The sequence below is a fragment of the Bos javanicus genome, chromosome 23 (assembly GCF_032452875.1).
Source record: "Bos javanicus breed banteng chromosome 23, ARS-OSU_banteng_1.0, whole genome shotgun sequence".
Lineage (NCBI taxonomy): Eukaryota > Metazoa > Chordata > Mammalia > Artiodactyla > Bovidae > Bos > Bos javanicus.
Genome location: NC_083890.1, coordinates 41,825,486 through 41,845,752, shown reverse-complemented (window position 1 = coordinate 41,845,752; position 20,267 = coordinate 41,825,486). Strand labels below are relative to the sequence as shown.

General features: G+C 43.4%; 1 protein-coding gene across 1 annotated transcript in view; it reads right to left on the bottom strand.

Moving 5' to 3' along the window:
• Nucleotides 1-20,267, bottom strand: part of DTNBP1 (dystrobrevin binding protein 1) — a 101,182-nt gene that overhangs the window by 6,798 nt on the left and 74,117 nt on the right. The window contains exon 8 of the mRNA XM_061398821.1: nt 1,017-1,172. Within this exon, the coding sequence (XP_061254805.1) occupies nt 1,017-1,172 (156 nt within the window). The remainder of the gene's footprint in view (nt 1-1,016; nt 1,173-20,267) is intronic.

Genomic DNA, 20,267 nt, shown 5'->3' with positions numbered 1-20,267 from the left:
GTTGGTTTGGGTTTTTTTAGCCGTTCTCTTCTACTGGGGATCTTTCTAACCCAGGGATTGAACCCAAGTCTCCCACATTGCAGGCAGATTCTTTACCAGCTGAGCCACCAGGAAGCCCAAGAATACTGGAGTGAGTAGTCTATCTCGTCTCCAGCAGATCTTCAGGACCCAGGAATTGAACCAGGGTCTCCTGCATGGAGAAGTAAATGGCAACCTACTCCAGTATTCTTGCCTGAAGAATCCCATGGATGAAGGAGCTTAGTGGGCTACAGTCCACGGGGTCGCAGAGAGTCGCACACGACTGAGTGACTTCATGGCAGATGGATTCTATACCAACTGAGCTATCAGAGAAGCCCCTTACAGAGGCCAAGGGTCTTAAATGTCCAATTAGGAAACTGTCAGGCTACATCCTGACTGTGCAGATGCCACTCTTAAACTCTTGCAAAGGTTTTTTGATAATGTTGGGGAAGGATCCCCATGCAGCATGAAGGAAGATTAGATACACACAAAAACATCACCCTCAAATGGCTTCCCTGGTGGCTCAGATGGTAAACCGTCTGCCTGCAATGCAGGAGACCTGCGTTTGATCCCTGGGTCGGGAAGATCCCCTGGAGAAGGAAATGGCAACCCACTCCAGGATTCTTGCCTGGAAAATCCCATGGACAGAGGCGCCTGATAGGCTATAGTCCATGGGGTCACAAAGAGTCAGACAGACTGAGCGACTTCACTTTCACTTACTTTCAAATGGTAATAGGGATTAGTCTGTGCTACAGATTTATGGCTACTGTTTGTCTCTTGTTGCTTTTTTTTTAAAAAAAAAAACATATCCCAAATTTTACCTTCAATGAAAGCCTAGAACTACCTGGTGAGGCAAAAACAGCAGCAAGACAAAAATGGCAGGTAGCACCCACTTTTGAGTTCTGGGGTAGTAACAAGAGACCCCTGAGGTCTCACCCCAGCCCCACTCTGGTGGCAGCACCCCACGTGCACCCCCTCTAGGGGGCTCCCCGACTTGCCTCGCCTCTCCGCTATCTGCAGGTAGCCCGTGGAGAGGTACTGCTCCATGTCCTGCTGGAAGGCTTCCTCAAAAAACTTCTGCCGCTCCTTCAGCTTCAGCTGCTGGGTCTGCTCCATCTCCAGGACCTTCTGGGAGTGCTCTGCATCGAGTTCAGCTGAGGAGGCAGAGAGATCTGGGTCAGCGTTCGGGAACGGATATAAATACCCAATTGCATGGTCAATCTCGTTGATGTGGCCACCCGCACATCTGCCTTGACCTCACCCAGCTTGGCCCGGCACGCAGGAGATGCCCAGCAAGCAGGGTCACAGCAAGTGCGTGGCCACCGGGGTCTGCGAGAAGAGCGCCTGGCCGTGAACCAGCCCCTTGGCTGAGTGGGCTAAGCTTGCAGAGCCTTGTGCTAACTCATCTGAGCAGGATGGAGGTGTGAGCGGACTCTACACTGGTCCTCGTGGTGCAACACAAATGTGTCAAATCAGCATGATGTACACCTTCAACTCCTACAATGTTATATGTCAGTTATATAAAAAAATTAAAACTCTTTAAGAAAGTCTACATGGTGTTACCAAGTGATTTTAACCAAAAAGCAAGACCAGAATTTGCAGTGAACAGTGGTCTCCGAGGCCCCACAGGATGGACCTTAATCATTCCCTCCATAAATACTCAACACTCTATGTCATAGCTCCATGATCCTCTAAGCAGAGACTATGAAAACTTGATAATGCTGTATATTTTTAACCCCTAATCAGTTACCATCGTCAGCATTTAGAATTCTCTGGATATTCTTGTATCCTGATCTTCATATATGCAAAGAATGCGAACCAGTGCTAACAGGAAGGTAAATCTTCCTGACGGCTGTACTCACAGGGAAAGGCGACGATAGGCAGTCTCCTCACCGACAGTCACTGCACACCCCCGGAATTTACCTGTCACCTTGACACGCGCCTCTCTCCCCACAGGGAGATGGTTTGCAAAGAGCATGGGGCTGGCTCGGGCCCTTCCCCTTTTGGCAGATGCTTCTGCACATCACACGAACCCCCTTTAGCCCACCTCTGGTTTCTCTGTGAGCTCATCTGAACACCCACGAGATCGTCACTCAAGGTTCATCTCACGTGTTTCCAATTCTCAAGCCCACGGGACCTATAAACCGGCCTAGCCCAGGAGCTCCCGGGAATGGAGGCAGCAGTCAGGGCATCTGTGTCCCACCTCCCAGCTGCTGGGTGGGCAACTCCGGAGGCATTCTGAACACGTCACCGGGATCTTGGTGGGGCTGCAGTGGTGGCCAGCAATGCATCCCTCTGTTGACATTTCCTCCTGGCCCCTCACCCCTACGTCCCTGGATCACCTCCCAAACAAACCACTTGCAGCAAAATCCTCATCTCAGGCTCTGCTTCCCAAGCAAGGATGTCTAATACCAGCTACGACTGACTGAGCCTTGCTGGGCCTCAGGGAGAGAGAAACTTATTTCATACGGGTGTTGGCAGGATTAAATAGGAGGCCACACGAGAACCACCAGGCACACAGTGTTCACCAGCAGCTGATGGCTAATATTATGACCAGCGTTACTATTGGGAAAAGCACAGGATAGGAAACATCACCAGAGCCTGGGTGAGCACAGCGTCCTGTACTCGTGGACTCACCCCAGCGCGCTCAGCCCTGTGCAGACTCTTCAGAACAAGTCACCTATCAGTACCCTTAGTTAAATGTGCAAGGAATTGAGAGTGCACTTGTGAGAGGGAAAGGGAATTCGAGAGGATGTCTTTTCACTTGTTTCGCTTCAGCCGTCACCCCATCTGCTCAAATGCTTGAGGACTGCCAAGTGCATTAGAATAAGTCAACCCCCGAATAGATTAAGTATGCTTCAAACACTTCAAACAAAGTTCAATAACTTAAAAAAAATTTCCAAAATAGGGAGCTCAGAAACAAAGATCAATGCAGAAATCATCAAAGGGGTTTTCATTACAGAGTCTCTTTTTTATCTTAAGATTTTCTATAGATATATAATTACATAACTTGAAAACTTTCTTCTCAAGACTTCTGCCTCAAAAGTTCAATTCTCTCATGTTTCTGCATGATACATCCTGCAGTTTTTATCTTAAGTCTTCTATGCTGGAATGAAATCTAATCACGTTCCAGCCCTCGCAAAAGGTAGGGGATGGTTGGATTAGCAAACTTAAAATGACTTAAAGGAAAATAATCGCTGTTTTAAGACATGTTCCTAGTTATTTGAAACAGCCCCAAGCTCCCTTCATCATTTCCCACTTTATTTCAGAGCCCCTCTTGCATCTCAGGGCTGAATTCTAAGCCAGATTCACTGAGAACTAAGTACATTTACTCTACACCAGCTCTGCACTCAGGACAGTCATGACGAAAGCACACGGCAGATACTAAAGATCACTGTCCTGCTCAGCAGCTAAGGATTCACCCCCAGCTAATGCCTGAGCAAATGTGTTCTGATTGTGCTGTTTGTTCTAGAATCATCAGTTCAGCTTTTGCCAAGAAACAACTACATTTGGGAGTGGAGAAATGATGACGGACACAGGGAGTATTTCAAATCTGGAGGTTTAATATCACCTGAATTTGGGGGAATGACTATTGGAAGACATAAATCATAGGACATTTTCTGAAGGAAAAATGACCGCTTATTCACATCTAAGATGTCATTTATTATACTGGGGAAAACCTGACAAAGATTTAAGAACTTCAACAACTAGCCTAAAGACTAAAAAGAGAAAAAAAAAAAAAAAACAAAAACCCCGAAACATTAAAAGATGCTGCCGTTTTTCTCCCAGGAGTCAGGAGTAATCGATTAATTCCATTATCAGCCCAGGCCCGTGTCTCCTTTGATTTCAACTCCAGGTCATTGCTCAAGCTTTATCTGACTGCAACTTCCATTCTAGCCTCCACTATCAATTTCAGATGGATAATTTCTCAAAACAACAAAAAAAATCCCATTACCAGCAAAGATGGTATAATCAATTCTCAGTTATATGTTTTAATGGGGCATAAGGGTAGCACAAAATGTATCAAATATAAAAAATCCATCAGGTTCATTTCAGGAACAATTTCAACTTATTCCACAACTAAGTCCATTTAACAGAGCTGATAAGTAATAAAAGACAGTAAGGTGTTAATGACTGAAAAAGCCCAGGGCTGCTGGGAAGAAGGAAAACCAGGACAAACCTCTCTGGTAGAAGGGAGAGTCTCTTTAATACAAAAATGTTAAAAGAGAAAACGATAAAATTTAATATGAGTTACGGAAAATTCTGGCAATCGCTACTTATTTTTAAGATTGAGAACATTTTTCATTCAACATAAATAATTAAGACTAAGAATAAAATTAAAATCCTTTTTTTTTTTTTTCCATTGCATTGCACGGCAGGCGTTCAGGATCTTATTTCCCCTACCAGAGATCAAACCCATGCCCCTGCATTAGAAGTGCAGTTTTAACCCCTGGAAGCAACTGACAAGAGATTAATTTTCAAAATATACAAACAGCTCATACAGCTCAATATCAAACTAACAGCCCAATGAAACAGTGAGCGGAAGACCTGAATAGCCATTTCTCCAAAGAAGACATACAGATGGCCAAGAGGCACATAAAAAAGATGTTCAGCATCGCTCATTATTAGAGCAATGCAAATCAGAACTACCTCACACCAGTCAAAATGGCCCTCATCAAGAAGTCTACAAACAATAAATGCTGGAGAGGGTGTCAAAGAAAGGGAATGGGAATTGGTGCAGGCACTATGGAAAACTGTACGGAGGTCCCTTAAGAAAACCAAAAATAGAACTACTGTATGACCCAGCGACTCCCTCCTGGGCACATGACCCAGAGAAACCATAATTCAAAGGGCTCCAGGCACCGCCGCAGTCACTGCAGCGCTGGTGCGCCCGCAGAGCTTGTTCAGGTCTCACCAGGCATGTATGCGCGCGTGTGAGTGTACGGGGCGGGGCGCTCTGTGCAGGCTCACGAAGAACCGCAATCAGGATGTTACTATTACCACAAAGCTTCTCCTGCTGCCCTCTGGTAATCACACCCTCCCCTCCCTCCCCGATCCCCTCCCTAGTCCAAATCTATGATCATGTCATCTCATAAAGGTTACATAAATGAAACCATGTGGTATATAGTCTTCTGAGGTTGGCTTTTTTCAGGTGGAATTTCCCTGATTCGTCTCAGCAGCTGCTCATGTTGATAACTTGTTCCTTTTTGCTGCTGAGCTGTGTCCATGGTTGGGGGAACCACAGTTAAGTTTGACTAGTCACCCACTGAAGGACACCTGGATATTATGAGTGAAGTTGCAATGAATGTTTGTGTACCAGCTTCCAGATGAAAATAAGTCATCTGAGATAAACACCCAGGACTGTAATTCTTGGGTCATATGGTGAGTGAGTGTACCTTTTGGTTTTGAGAGGAACTGCCAAACTTTTGCAGAGTGGCTCCCATCCCGTGTCCGGGTGACCTCTTGCCTCACCAGCATTTGGTGAGACCCACAGACTGTGTGCTCAGGGAATCGTTTCCTTCCCTTCTCCTTCTCTGTCAGAAACAAGGCTCAACTTCCTCTTAATTACTTTCAATAATTGCTATTATTTAAATAGAAAAACATTTAGTTTTAGAAAAATTCTACACAGGAACTGGGGACTTGTTAGATGAAGACAAAAATAGACATGATTTCCTTCCAGTTTTAAACCCCCACCTCTTGTGTATTTTTACCATTTAACAGTTAACTTTTATTTCTATCTCAAATAAGTTTTCACAATAAGGCACACTCAACCGTTTTTAAAGTCTCCCCAACCTTCTGCCTCACCTTAAACAAATGAATGCAAATTGTCTCAGATTGGACAAAAAGAGCTTTAACTAATACTGTCCTAGAACGGCAGGTTTTAAACATGCATTTAAAATACCAACTTCTCTGCCCTATGTTTCTACAGTTTGTAAGAGTTTTCTGTTAGCCTTCATCAATAATTAGTTTCCAAGACAGATTTACAGTTATTTATACCATATATTATTTCTATGAGTATTCAAAAGTATTATAAGAGCTCTTCCCTTATTCCTCAGAATAAGTCTTTGGGAAAAAAAAATGCTGTGCATGTTAAAGTCAACATATTTTTAAAAAGCAGGTGAAATGACTTTACAGAGCTTTTCTTCACCCTCCCTCCAACACACCCATGTGTGTGCATGAATGCACACACATTTATCAAGAACCAAATGGCGCATTTCTTTTACATGCAACTAATAAACGATAACTCTTACCTCACATGTAGCAGTTTAGAATAATGACTGGTTTTTCAGAGTAAGTAACTCAGACAAGCCATGGCAGTTCGTGAGCAGACTTCACAAAGTTCAGTCCTTCAGAGCATCTACTGCAGCAGCTGCTTCCTAAACCCATGTCACAGGAAACAAACACTATTCTAGTATCTAAACTTCTGGAACACTTAAAAAAATTTCTATCAATTACCCTGAAGGAAATGACCACTGTCTAGAGTATTAGCAAAATGGACACTGCAGAAACAGCGTGTTCCAGGTCTGCTCAAAGCAGGAAGCTAGACATGCTCAACTGTACCTTATCTTTTAGTGCAGGAACAAGGCAGCTTAGAAGACCTGGCCTGGCTACTGCTCTCTGCTGGTCAAGGGGATAGGGTTGGATGATATCCATAAGAAAGTCACTTCCAGCTCTTAAAACAGTATAATTCTATTTTTACTTATTTTTGATTGGGGCAGGAAGAAGTCCCCCAAATCCTATCTTTTTTTTTTTTTTTTTGGTAAAACTATATGAAAATCAGATTAGCAGTAAGAAATTTAGGACCTTTTAAGACAGTGACATTTCAAGAAAATCAGATTGAACTATTAACAATTTCCTAGAATTTTAAAGTCCTATCTGACAGACTCCTTCATTTTACTTAAGAGTTGTGACCTACTAATAATTATTGGGGGTGGGGGGTGGGAAAGGTTTATATTGCTACAGGAATCCTTCCAAACTCCACAGTTTGTTGTTCTTGTTGTTAGTACAACTAAACACTCTAGACAAAGGACAAACCAGCTGCTTGTGTCTAAGTATCAAATCAACTATTACAGAGTTCATTCAAAGGCGTGATGGAGATAGTAGGCCTGTAGTGTCATCAAAGTCAACTCAAGGACTGGTGACAGAGGCTGCTGGATCGCTGCGTTCCAGCACTGACTTTGTGACTCAGTATCTGGTCGGGTCAGAGAATTTACATTTCTAACCAATTCCAGGGCAACGCTGTTGCTGCTGGTCCAAGGACCAGACTCAGAACCACAGCTCTTGATGAACTATTTCTGTGCATCCACTTTATTCAGATTTTGTACTCTGTACAACTATTTATATAACGGAAAAGAGTAAATATAAGATGGGGAAGCTGCCACAATTCATGGAAATGACAGAAATGTCCTCTCCTAAACCCTGAAATATTTACAAAGTCATCTAAAAAGGAAAGTCTCTAGCAGCAGCCAAAACACATAAACAACCCTGGCTCCTCCTCAGTCCTCTTCACTGATGAGACACAAGTACCCTCAGAATCAGAAAACGCTATTCTCTCGTTCCGTGGAATCCCTTACCAGGCCCTGGCTCAGGGGCTTGGGGCTTCATACAACAGGAGACAAAAGATGTGACCCTCTGCTCTTTGTCCTGAACCCAGACCTGACCTAGGGGCGGCGGGTTCTCGTCCTCTCCATCTGCAGAGACGTCATCTCCACTAGACATTCACGTACACAGCCTCACATTACATCTGTGTTTAAAGCTGATAAACTCTGACAAATAAAAATTAAGTACTCTGAGATATGAAAGGGTATTGCAACGGAGGCAGAAGAGATGAAAAATACGTGACTGAGGTTGGGGTTCAGGACTTGGCATGTGGAGTCTGAGGAAAGAGAAGCGGGCACTCGCTCTGACGCCCCCAGCTCGTGCCCTTGAAGCAGGTCATAAGGTCCTCATGGTGGGGTGTTCCCTTCCCGTACCCACAGGACAGGAGCATCCTTACCCCCAAGACACAGAGAAGACTCCAACACGCAGGCACAGTCTCCTCCAGGTCACTCAGAGCCTCTGTCCTAACGACACTTCTCCATGAATGTCCACTCTTCATCAAACCAGGCTCAAAACACTCAAGTCTAACTGTTTCTTTAGGTCTTCATTTCCTTATGAAGGCCCCAAGATCATGTCAAATTTAACATTAATCTCTATACTTTTCTCTTGATGTTGCCATTTTAATTTTCAGACTCAGCCAAGGACCCTAAGAGGATAAGGGGAAAACTTTTTTCCTCCCCATACTATCATGCCCAAATACAGGCTAACACATTTTGAAGCATCAATGAAATGAATAATCTGATTTAAAAATAATACAGGTTACAGAAATCAGCACGAGAAGTGAAACTGTTAAATATCAAAATCTAATGGACAAATTATTTCAAGTTTTCAAAGGCCATGGGTATGGGAAAGAATCAAAAGCTAGTTGATGGATTTTTCATAGTAATTCTGGTATCAAAACTTCATCATGTATTTTTTAAAAGGAGGGGGTGAGGAAGCCTAGGTAGGTCCCACCAGATTTTAAAACACTTTACAAAACAACAATTTAAACTTTATGAAAAACAAAAAGAGATGGGCTGATTATTGGAATGGAAAACCCCCAAGAGAGAGTTGATCATATGCTAAACAAATATAATTCAGGATATATTTGGAACAAATGAGGAAGTAAAGCATTTTGCAATAAGTGGCATTGTGAAAATTAGCTGGTTATTTATAAAATCAATTTAAGGGCATACAAGATGAATTAAATAACTGAATACCAAAAATGACATATGGAAAAATAAAAAGAAAACCAAATTAAATCTTTAAAGTTACAAGTAAGGGACCTTACACAGTATTGAAGAAATCCACAGATCCCAAGTCACGTGAACAGTAAACATTCTTGGATGTTTAAAAAACACAATGAAAAGGGAAACAACAGATTGAGGAAAAAGCTGCCACAAATGCAAAAGACCGTTCTTTTTACATAAACAACAACATCTATTAGAAAAAATTCAGACCTCAATAAAATCTTTTCAGTAGAAAAAAGACAATTCACAGAAAAAAACTGTTCAGCACAGTAGTTTATCAAAGATGAAATACTGTTTTATCCAATTGCATGAAATACTGTTTTATCCAATTGCATACTGGCCAATAGAAAAACAATTCTGACAAAAGGTGAGACGCTTTCATTACCAGTGTTTCCATGAAATGAATTGTTAAGAAGACTCTTAAAAAGCAATCTGATTTTTAAAATCTGTACTTTCACCTAAGGGTACCACTTCTGAAGATGCACAGTAAGGCCATAACCCAAAAGAAGAAGAGAGGTCCTTCCTTGGTCCAGTGGCTGAGACTCTGCCCTCGCAACGCAGGGGGTCTGGGTTTGATTCCTGCTCAGGGAACTAGATCCCACGTGCCACAACTAAGACAGCACAGTCAAGTAAATAAATACATGTATTTTTTTAAAGAATAAAAGAGTTATCTACATAACGAAGCTCATTTCCGCCCTCAGTAGCTTGTGTTACCTTTCCCTCTAGCATTTTTTAAAATTTACTTTTAATTGGAGGAAAACCGCTTTACAATATTGTGCTGGTTTCTGCCACACAACAATATGAATCAGCCATAAGTATACGTATGTCCCCTCCCTCTTGGTGCTCCTTCCCACCCCTTGGGTGTCGCAGAGCACCAGGTTGAGCTCCCAGTACAGCTAGCTAACAGGACATCTGCATTTTAACAGGACACAGGAATAAAGCAAAGTTGAGGAACTGCTCTTCATCTCCTGTCCCCCGACAGCCCAGGTCAGAACACCGGAATCCGGCTCCCATGGGGCCAACCCCACCTCCCCCTTAGGAACTGTCCTGTCCACAGGGGAGGGGACCCACTGGATGGACAGGCATTTCCCTACACTCCACGGTGCAATGCTGCGAGATGAAAATCAGGTTCAGTGGAATGTTACACATGAGCATAAGGATTCTCTACGCTGATAGAATAATTCAGATGTTAGATTTCTTTAGGCTAAATATCACTGAAGAACACTCAGTAATAGTCAAAACAATTACCTTCAGACATGTTTTCACTTGCGCTGCCTTCATTTCAAATTAAGTAGTCAAAAAATTATAATCTAGAACCATGGTTTTGAACCTTTTCAAGTTTAAGAGTGGGTGCACTTTTATTGACAATTTACTGAGAGAATGCATGACAACAGAAATCTATTATGAATTCAGGAACACTTTTAAAAGGACTCTGAATTTTATTTCCCACAATATTTACAACAGAAGAGTGCATATATTTCAACTATAAACAGTTACCACACGAGACCCAAAGCTCAACATGCTTTTGGATATCAGCCTCTTATAAATGTTCCTGTGCTCCAAGTTGGAAACATTCTGCCCCTGGAAGGGTCAGTGACAAATCTCAGCATGCTTGAAAGCCCATCATACCTCATTATTTCCAGAAAATACTTTAGAAATGGGGATTTATCACTTTCAATTATGAGCTGTTGGAGGCTTATGAATGAGTGACTTAACGAATAAATTAGTACCAGGAATGGCTACCTCGGTCCCCTCCCTCCTTCCACTGTAAGTCCCTCAACACCTGGAAGCTCAGCTGGTAAAGAATCTGCCTGCAGTGCACGAGACCTGGGTTCAATCCCTGGGTTGGGAAGATTCCCTGGAGGAGGGCATGACAACTCACTCCAGTATTCTTGCCTGGAGAATCCCAAGGACAGAGGAGCCTGGCCGGCTACAGTCCATGGGGTCGCAAAGAGTCAGACACGACTCAGTGACTAAGCTCAGTATAGCCAGCTAACGGGGTGGGGAGACATGGATTCCCTGCTTCCCAGACAGGCTGGTGGCACAGCCAGCAGCAATGGTGGGAGATGGGTCTTGAGTAGATCCCAGAGGCCAGAAGGGGAGGAAGAGGTTGCACGAAGAAGGGGCTCAACACATGGGGTAGCCTGCTGAGCAGACTAAATTCCTCACTTCCTTTCGAACTACTTCCTGAAATTTCACCATTAGAGATTCACATATTTGACATTTCTCTTTTATAAAGTTGAGAATATCATGTTTAGGAGTGTTTAGAAAATTTCAACATTCAAAATTTAATGTGAATTAGTGTCTTATGCTTGCTCTCTTTCTAATGCTTCTCTCAGATTAATGGCTCATGCAGATGGGGGGGAAATGGGTAGACAGACAGATGATCGTGAAGAAAGCGCGGTGGCAGGGCAGCCGTGATGGTGGCCTCAGGAGGAGGCCATGAGGGAAATAAACGCCTCGCAGAAAGAGGGACCAGAAAGTGAAAGAGACAAGGGCGAAGTGTCAAAGACACACTGTCTTGATTCAGAACTGTGTTCAGAGGTTAGCTTACGCTCTGCTCTTCCTGTTTTCTCTTCAACTACATTATGGACAGTGAGGACTTCCGTCAGAACAGCCTGGAACCTAGACCCCTACTGAGGAGGTATGGCTGAGAAACTGCCTCCCCAGTTACCCAGGACTTGCAGTCAACATCTGGGGGCTCCAACCAATCACGCGCTCTCCCCTGCCCTGCCTGTGACCCGCAGGGCCCCTGGCTCAGAGGTGCCCCACACCTCTGGGTCTCAGCTCAACTGCAGCCCCCCTGACAAACGCAGGGACTTTCAGGTGCTCTTTCCCGCTCCCTCCTGCTGTAAGGCGTAAGTTTCGCTTGCCCTCTGTCCGCTCAACTGGACACTAGGTTCCTTGAGGGCAGACACAACGTCTTTTAAAGGGCTGTGGGTATGCCCTTTACATGTAGTTATGCCAAATACACCACCCTGGCAGGGGGATTATTTCCAGCTACGGCTAAAGGTGACATAGAAACAGCGGAAGTGGGAGAAGCTCTTGGGCCTCCCCTCTCTGAAAGCAGGGTGCAAAGGAAGTATTTAGTGTAAATTTTCACTTGTAAGGCAGGCTCCCCCTATTCCCTACTAGGCATCAACAGAGAAGGCAGCCACCGGAGTCTGCGCAGCAAACCTCACTCGGCGATCCCGGTCTCCCACGAGGTCCTCACACACGTTCCCACAGTTCGCCACCTCTGGAAGCCTGAACTCTCCCTCCTTGTCTAGTTACGTCTTCACAATGGACAGGGAGGCCTGGTGTGCTGCGATTCACGGGGTCGCAAAGAGTCGGACACGACTGAGCGACTGAACTGAACTGAACTGAGTTTATCACACCCTTTGTTAAAATGGTATATAAACCCCTGGGAATAACTGCTGCTCTGCGTCTTCACTTCTTTTCTATGGAGGCCTCCATGCGCACATACAAATTAAAATACTACCATCAAATTTTTAAAAAATCTGTCTTTTGTCAGGCTGATGCTCAGGGTGTAGGTACTAACCCTAAGAGATGAGGAGAGAGTTTCCCTACATGCTCAACCTGGTGCCCTCAGTGCCTGGTTGAGTGGTGAATGACCTGGGAACCACCCTGGCAGGAAAAAGGGGCACGTGCACAGGTGGGTGGTAAGCAGGCTTCCCACTGGCTGCTTGCCGGCAGAGGCGCAGAAGGCAGTCACAGCAGCCCGGGTGTTCAAGGCACAGGCAGGCAGGAGACAAACACAGCAGCCCAGGAAAGCGCTGCAGCTGAAGGGAAACCCTGGCATCTCATCACGTGTGCTGAGAAGAGACATGCATCGCCACCAAGGCCAAGAGTGCGAGCCGGGAGCGCCTGCAGCTGGCTCTCGGGGGCTGGCAGTGGACAGTGACGTTAGACCGGCCCATAAAACCAGTGCAGCGCATTCAAAACCCACTGAGCTTAACAAGGTTCACTTTAATACAGAAATGCCATTACCCAAGGACTACGGAAAAGTTGGCCGAGAATCCTGTAAACCATTAAAAATGGCATTCCAGGGATTTCCCTGGTGGTTCAGTGGCTAGGGCTCCACACTGCCGACGCACGGGCCTGGGTTCGATCCCTGGTCGTGGACCTAGATCCCGCGGGCCGCAGCTAAGACTTGGTGCAGACAAACAAACATTTTTTAAAAGTGGTGCTCCAAAATAATGCCACCCCTAAATGGTCAATAAAATACAGCCTCTGAGCCCCTCCTCAAAATTCATATTTACAAACTGATGTAGTGAACTTTCCCTTGGGGCTGACAACTGAAAGTGGCCTGAGAAACTGAAAGAGAATTGAGTTTATTCAGAAGCATACAACCGTAAGGATATTTATCCTTTTGATGAAGAGTTCAACATAGACATGAGATTATGGGAATTCCCTTATATGTACTCAATGATATGTACTTAACACAGCAGCAAGATATATAAGAAGCCTACTCTTTTTCAAGAAAAGTCCATAAGCTGAGCTACCACTCCTAAAACAAGACCCGGAGCGTTCTGAAGCTGGGATGTGACATGACAGGGTGCTCTCCGTGAACTTTCCACGTAATGGCGATATTCCTTAGAATGAGGCCTTGCCCACCAATCCACTGCACAGAAACACTGTTTTCTTAGGGAACTTCCCCTGTTCTAGGTACAAAGTAGGAACTTAAGAATGACTGTGAAAATAGCAAATGATGATTAATTACAAGATAGGAGTAAGAAGGCACAGCATTCGGGAAACACCCACTCAAGAAAGAAGTTTAAACCAAAACAGAACTAATTTCAGGTTATCACTTTATTTTTTCATAAGCAGAAGAGAAAAACCAACCAACCAACCAAAAAAGCCCCCAAAGCTTGCTACCTTATGAAAAAGTCTGCCTGAAGGCATAGTAATACAAATTGAATTGACTATACGAAACAGTGGAGCAGCCCTGTGTTTCCGTATTCTTTGAATACGTTAGCATATAAACTAAGGCCCTGGATAGAGATATAAGATTTTTAAACCCTTAAAGACACAAACTTCATGTTACGTGTGATGGCACCATACAGATACACATACATTCTGTCCTCAGTTGGGGCAGATGGAACCACAGAGCACTCCAGAGAGACAGAAGAATGATCCGACCAGCACTTTGCCACAAACTGTCCAGGCCTTTCTCTGCCCTGTATCTGCCTTCCCTTGTTCACAGGGGGACTTTGATCCTCCATGGTCAAGGCAATTAATGACAATGCTCTTGGCAACAGGTAGCTCTGCCTTTTCAGTTCAGACAGCTTTGCCAGTACTTAAATTTGCTTATAAAAACCTACGTGTCCCAGAATCTGATAGTTCATTTCTTATGACTTTTTTTTTTAAGCCCCTTCTTAATCCTAATTCTTTCCCATTTACCATCATGGGTATGCACGTGAGATGCAATATTTTCAAGTTTTCTAAAATCGCTAAATTTTGAGGGTCTAAATTTACCATGTATGCCCTTAAGAAGCTAAAATGACCTGGCAAAGGGATTTCAACATCACACTGTCTTTCCTTCTTTACAGCAGCATTTAATTACCTCTCTTTCTCTATAACTGAAGTCAAGAGAAGCTTTGGATTCTCTGTACACTTCAGGAAATTGTAGAAGAGGAAATTTGTTCACAGGTATCAATTTCATAGACAGAATGGAAGCATGTAGAAAAAAATCTATATGTTTTAGTTTTCTGAGTAAGATACTTCTTACCATCAGGCTAGAAATCCCAGTGCTTTCTGTTGTATTTTGAAAGGTAATATGAATTTGATTTTTTGGTAATCCCTTTGAGAAATAGTAATTTGCTTCTATTAATTCACTGAGTCAATTAAAGGACACTCTGAAAAAATCAAAGAAAAGATTCTTCCACATTTCATATCTTAGAACTAAAATAAAAGCTCAGAGTTCAAGTTGATACTATAGTCCCTGAAAACGTCTCACAATCATCTTTTGTTGAATTAGTGGGCTGGAGCTCACAGTTTGTGGCACTGCGATTGTTCTCTCATATTCATCAGACTCAGCCACATTTCCCCTGATAACTTCCTGAATTAACAGTACAGGAGGGTCCATCTGAGACTACTCAACTCTAGATTATAAGCCACCCTTCTACAACAAAGGGACTTGATCTTATGTGTGTGCAGCGTTTAATAAGTACTTACTTTTTTTTTAATGAAATGGACATAGGAATGAATAAGTAACCTGCTTTTAATTTTTTTCCAAAGCCTTGTGAAGTGGCAGAAAAGCAGTGAAAACGTTCAAACTAAATTGCTGTGTGTGGGCTATTAGGACCATCTCCTTCTGGTAAAGAAAATCCAACAAACAGAACCCAGAAGAGGTGTCTGCTAGGGACCAGAGTGGAAGCCACAGACACTGGCTTACTCGTGCTTATTATAACCTCCTGGCTGGGAAGCTCGACCATGCAGAATTCAAGGCAGGTAAGCCCACGAGTGTCCCTAACAGTCCTAATTTTCCCACTTCCCCTGGGTCCAAGCTACCACCGTTTCTCACTAGCTGGTCAAGAGCCTCCTAGCTGGTCAGTCAGATCTTCAACAGCCCTCTTCCAATCCTTTCCTGCACAGTAGCCAGAGTGTAGCCATAGTGGCTACGCTATTCTGCATAGCAAACATGGTCATGTCACTCCCTGCCTAATGAAAGCCTCTGGACACCCCTGCTTCACACGACCTGAACGACCACATCACCTCTCCAGTCTCACACGTACCACTCCCTGCCCCCAGCCCAAATGGTCTCCTTCCTCTGCCTCCTCAAACTTGACACAATCTCATCAGACTTCAGCTCTGCACATGCTATTCCTCTTGCTGGGATCTCTCCCCTCCCCTTTTAGTTCCTACTCAGCTTCCAGACCTCAGCCTAAGTACCACTTCCTCACAGAAGGATTCCATGACCTCCACAATTAAGTGAAACCCACCCTATGATAAAACTTCTAGAAGAGAATAAAGTCTCATGGCCTCAACTCTGGCAAAGAATGCCTAGATATAACAACAAAAGCACAATTCATTACAATTTTATTTTTTTTGATAAAAGAGACTTCACCAAAATTAAAAACTTTAGTGCTTCAAAATAAATAAGGAAATGAACAACCACAAACTGGAAGAAAATATTGGCAAATCACATATCTGATAAAGAGCTTGTATCCAAAATACAGAACTCTTTCAACTCAATAAGACAACCTAGTTAAGAAATGGGCATAATATTTCAGTAGTCATTTAATCAAAGAAACATGAATGGCTAATAAACGCATGAGAAGCTGCTCAACATCGTTAGTCAGTGGACATGTTCAAATCAAAATGACCTGACGGGAACATACAAGTCCTGTACGAGGCAGCCTAACAGAGTGGACAGAGCACAGCCTCTGAGCTCAAGAGCACAGTGTTCAAACGCCTGCTTCACCACTTACTAGCTGGGTAATTCTGGAAAGTCACTTTCAAACCTTTCAAATTCATAAAACAGGGACAAGGCCGCTAAGGCTGCTTTGAGAATTAACAAGATGTGTCCAACATGGCTCACGTCCCCTTCACACCACTGAAGCGGCTCTCCTTATGGGGACCAATGGTCCGCATGTTGCCAGTTCCAAAGGACCTATTTCAGTCTTCCTATTTCTGAGAAGATGACAAAGCTGCCCACTCTCTCCAATATCTAGTTACTCCAAATTCTGTTAATTCTGCTTCCAAAATATCCCGGGAATCCACTTTTGTCTCTTCCATCCCCATGGTCTCCATCCTAATCCCATCCCTCATCCTTCTATCTGGCCTCTGCTTCTTAACTTAACCCTTCCCATGAGCCTAACCAGAAAACAACAGTCATTTCCCCACATACTCACCGCTGCTATTGCTAAGTCACTTCAGTCGTGTTGGACTCTGTGCGACCCCACAGAGGCAGCCCACAAGGCTCCCCCGTCCCTGGGATTCTCCAGGCAAGAACACTGGAGTGGGTTGCCATTTTCTTCTCCAATGCATGAAAGTGAAAAGTGAAAGTCAGGTCGCTCAGTTGTATCCGACTCTTAGCGACTCCATGGACTGCAGCCTACCAGGCTTCTCCGTCCATAGGATTTTCCAGGCAAAAGTACTGGAGTGGGGTGCCACTGCCTTCTCCGACATACTCACTAAGAGTCATCTTTTTAAGTTACGAATCCGATGTTACTTCTTTCCCCGGATACACACACCCGCTACTTACTCTGTCGGCCTTCCCTTGCAGTACGAATGAAATCCAAACTCTTTCGAATTCTAAGATGTTCTGGGGTCTGGCTTCTGCAGTGGCTCCAGCCTCTGGCAATCTTCACACCTGCCAAGTTCTTTACTTCCTTGTAACCGCTGAACACATGGTTCCTGCTGCTAGAAATTTCTTCCCCCTCCTTTATTCATATTGGTTTTCTCCTTCTCGTTCTTCTGGCTCGGACGCTAGTCATCCTTTCCGCCCGCCTCACCAGTCTAAACTCTGTCCCTGTGGTAATGATGGCCATTGCTTGTAAAGTGCCTGTCTCCTCCTGCTGGACCACCCTGCATGAGGGCATCTCTCCCGTCTCTCGTGTGTCTGTCTGTACATGTGCGTGTATATTGTGTATGTACACATATGTGCATACACTTATTATATGAACAAGTACATACTGACATGTGAACCTGCTGACAAGCAGAGTGCCAAGCACATAGCGGGCAATCAACAAGGGAATTCTAGTATTTACTTTTTGTGAAGGTTTACAGAATAAAGCAGCCATTAACCTAGGCTTCCAAGTACGTTTCCCAACAGCCTTGGGACACCTTAGGGATTCCCTTCTGTTCCAAATACATTTGCACACCCTGTCTTACTATTTTTCTATCTCTTCCTACTAGACTATCGGCTCCTTTAAAGTAAGAATCTTTTCAACTTCAACTTCCCCAAGTTTAGCAAAGAAACAGGCACAAGTCTTTGTTGAATCAGAAAACACTGATTATAACAGAAATTTATCTTTTAAAAACCTTATTTTTATTTGGATAACCTTCATAGATACCGATATGCAAATGATCGATTTGGTTTTACTTTGATGCTTTAAATAAGACAGTTAATCAGAAACAGAAAGCCAAACCAGCTATATCATCTCCAAAGAGCCTGATTTCATTTTCCATAAGATATATTTGAACACAAAGGTAATTTAAATTCAAATAATTAATTTTTTAATTAAAAAATCTAAAAGTAAAACACGTGGGCTATACTCTTTCCATGCATTCATACTAAATCGCTTCAGTCGCGTCCAACTCTGTGCGACCCTATGGACTGCAGCCCGCCAGGCTCCTCTGTCCATGGGATTCGCCAGGCAAGAATACTGGAGTGGGTTGCCATGCCCTCCTCCAGGGGATCTTCTCGACCAGGGATGGAACTCACATCTCTTAGGTCTAATCTGCACTGGTAGGTTCTTTACCACTCGCACCACCTGGGAAGCCCCAAAAGTGAAAGTGTTAGTGGCTCTTTGTGACCCCATGGACTGCAGCTGGCCAGGCTCCTGTCCATGGGATTCTCTAGGCAAGAATTCTGGTGTGGGCAAGCCTTCTCCAAGGTAAGATTCCCTTCTCAGGGGATTTTCCTGACCCAGAGATGGAACCCGGGTCTCCTACATTGCATACTTTCATCAAATCACATTTTGGTATTGTGACCTACTCTGACTTAGAGATCGACTAAATCAATTCCTGATTTACTAACAATAATCTCATGGGAATAAACTAAAATTTGAAGTTGATGCAGAAGCCAAAAGAAAAACACAACTCACAGCCTGCCGAGAGGCACTCCCATGAAAATGAATTTCCTATTTTCAAATAAAGGCTTACTGAAACAAGGATTTAAATCACTTTCCTGCAAAAACCAGCTCCATTCAAAAATGCATTGTGATGTTCAGAATGCTTTCTTTGGCTATCTTACATTTTTATTTGATGTACTGAATAGAGTATTAATAACCAAAATATTCTTTTCTCTTCATTAAAAAGTCAATTCTACATATTTGTAGCAATAGAATTAATAACAAAATTTTTAAGGTGGAAAGAGTTGTTACTCCTTTGCTGCTAAACAAGGACACGCAGGTGTTTAGCTATGTTTCACAGGGTAGCACATGCAGCAACTTGAAATACCAAATGGGGGACACTACTGGAATTTTTGTGTGACATTTATGGCCAACTTTTGAAAAATTATAAAAACAGCAGAAATCTGCTCATTAGCCTAATCTCATTGCCCAAGAGAACAAAGGGAGGATGAAGCAGAGGAACCTGCAAATGTGTTACTTCATCAGCTGTGTAAGGACAATGAACTCACTACCATAACAATGCCCTATTTTTGCGCCTGCCCACTGCTTCCTCTCTGGGCAAGCACCAAAAACTCCACCCTCTAAACCAGGGTGCTCACTGGCAGATAAAAAAGTTTACAAATTCTTTCCCCTTCCAACAGATCCCTGAGACATGCTGATTCTGTTTGTGGAGTAAACACTCTATATAAAGTGATTACTCTGTTCTTTGTTGGAGTACCTTATATAAGCCGACTATGTTCACAGACTTTTGTAAATTTCCACTTAAAGAGGGTTAAAGTTTCTGGATAAAATAATATTTTAATGTGAACTAAGACAGTCTGTGAACTGAATATGAGACAATATGCAAATAGAGAATAATTCAAAAGCATACTTTTAGTAAACTAGAAATTAGTAAACTAGGTATTACAGAGATATATGACAAACTATTCTGTTAATAAGTGAAACTTTTATTTCACTTATTAACCTAAAAAACTAACATTACAACATCTTTCTATCTTAATGGTACTAAGAAGTTATAATTACTTTAGGTATGATAATGGTGTTGGGGTTAAGTCTTACTTTTTAGAGGTATACATTGAGATACTAATGGAAGAAATTATACCACATAAGGGCATTTGTTTTCAAAGGACGGGCTGTGTGTTGGTCCTGAAGCAGGGCGATGGGGACGTGGACTTTCACCATACTCTATTCTGTACATGTTTGATAACTTCCGTAACAAAAAGGGGATGGGGGGAGCATAATAATTCATTTAACTGCCTACTTGATCAAATGAAGGATTTCAGCTAGTCCCAGTTCAAATTTATTCAAAGAACTGTCAATCTAAATTAAGAGACTGATAGGGTCTATTACCTGTCACATTAAACCTCACTGTACTCTCTTTAAAGACTGTAAACCACTGATCCGTGAAGAAGCTTCCCTCCCCCCTTCCTCCACCGTCTCCCTCCTAGTTTCACTGCAAGTACCACTCCTGGGGTTTCAGTAGCCATGTGGGATCTTTTTCAAGATCAGTGCGTACTCACAAGACAGGTGCCCAGAATGCCACAAGCTTAGTGCCACATGACTGCAAGGAAGTCTGACGGCCTTCCTCTGGGCGCCCTTCCCTGTCTGGCAGGCGCCCCCA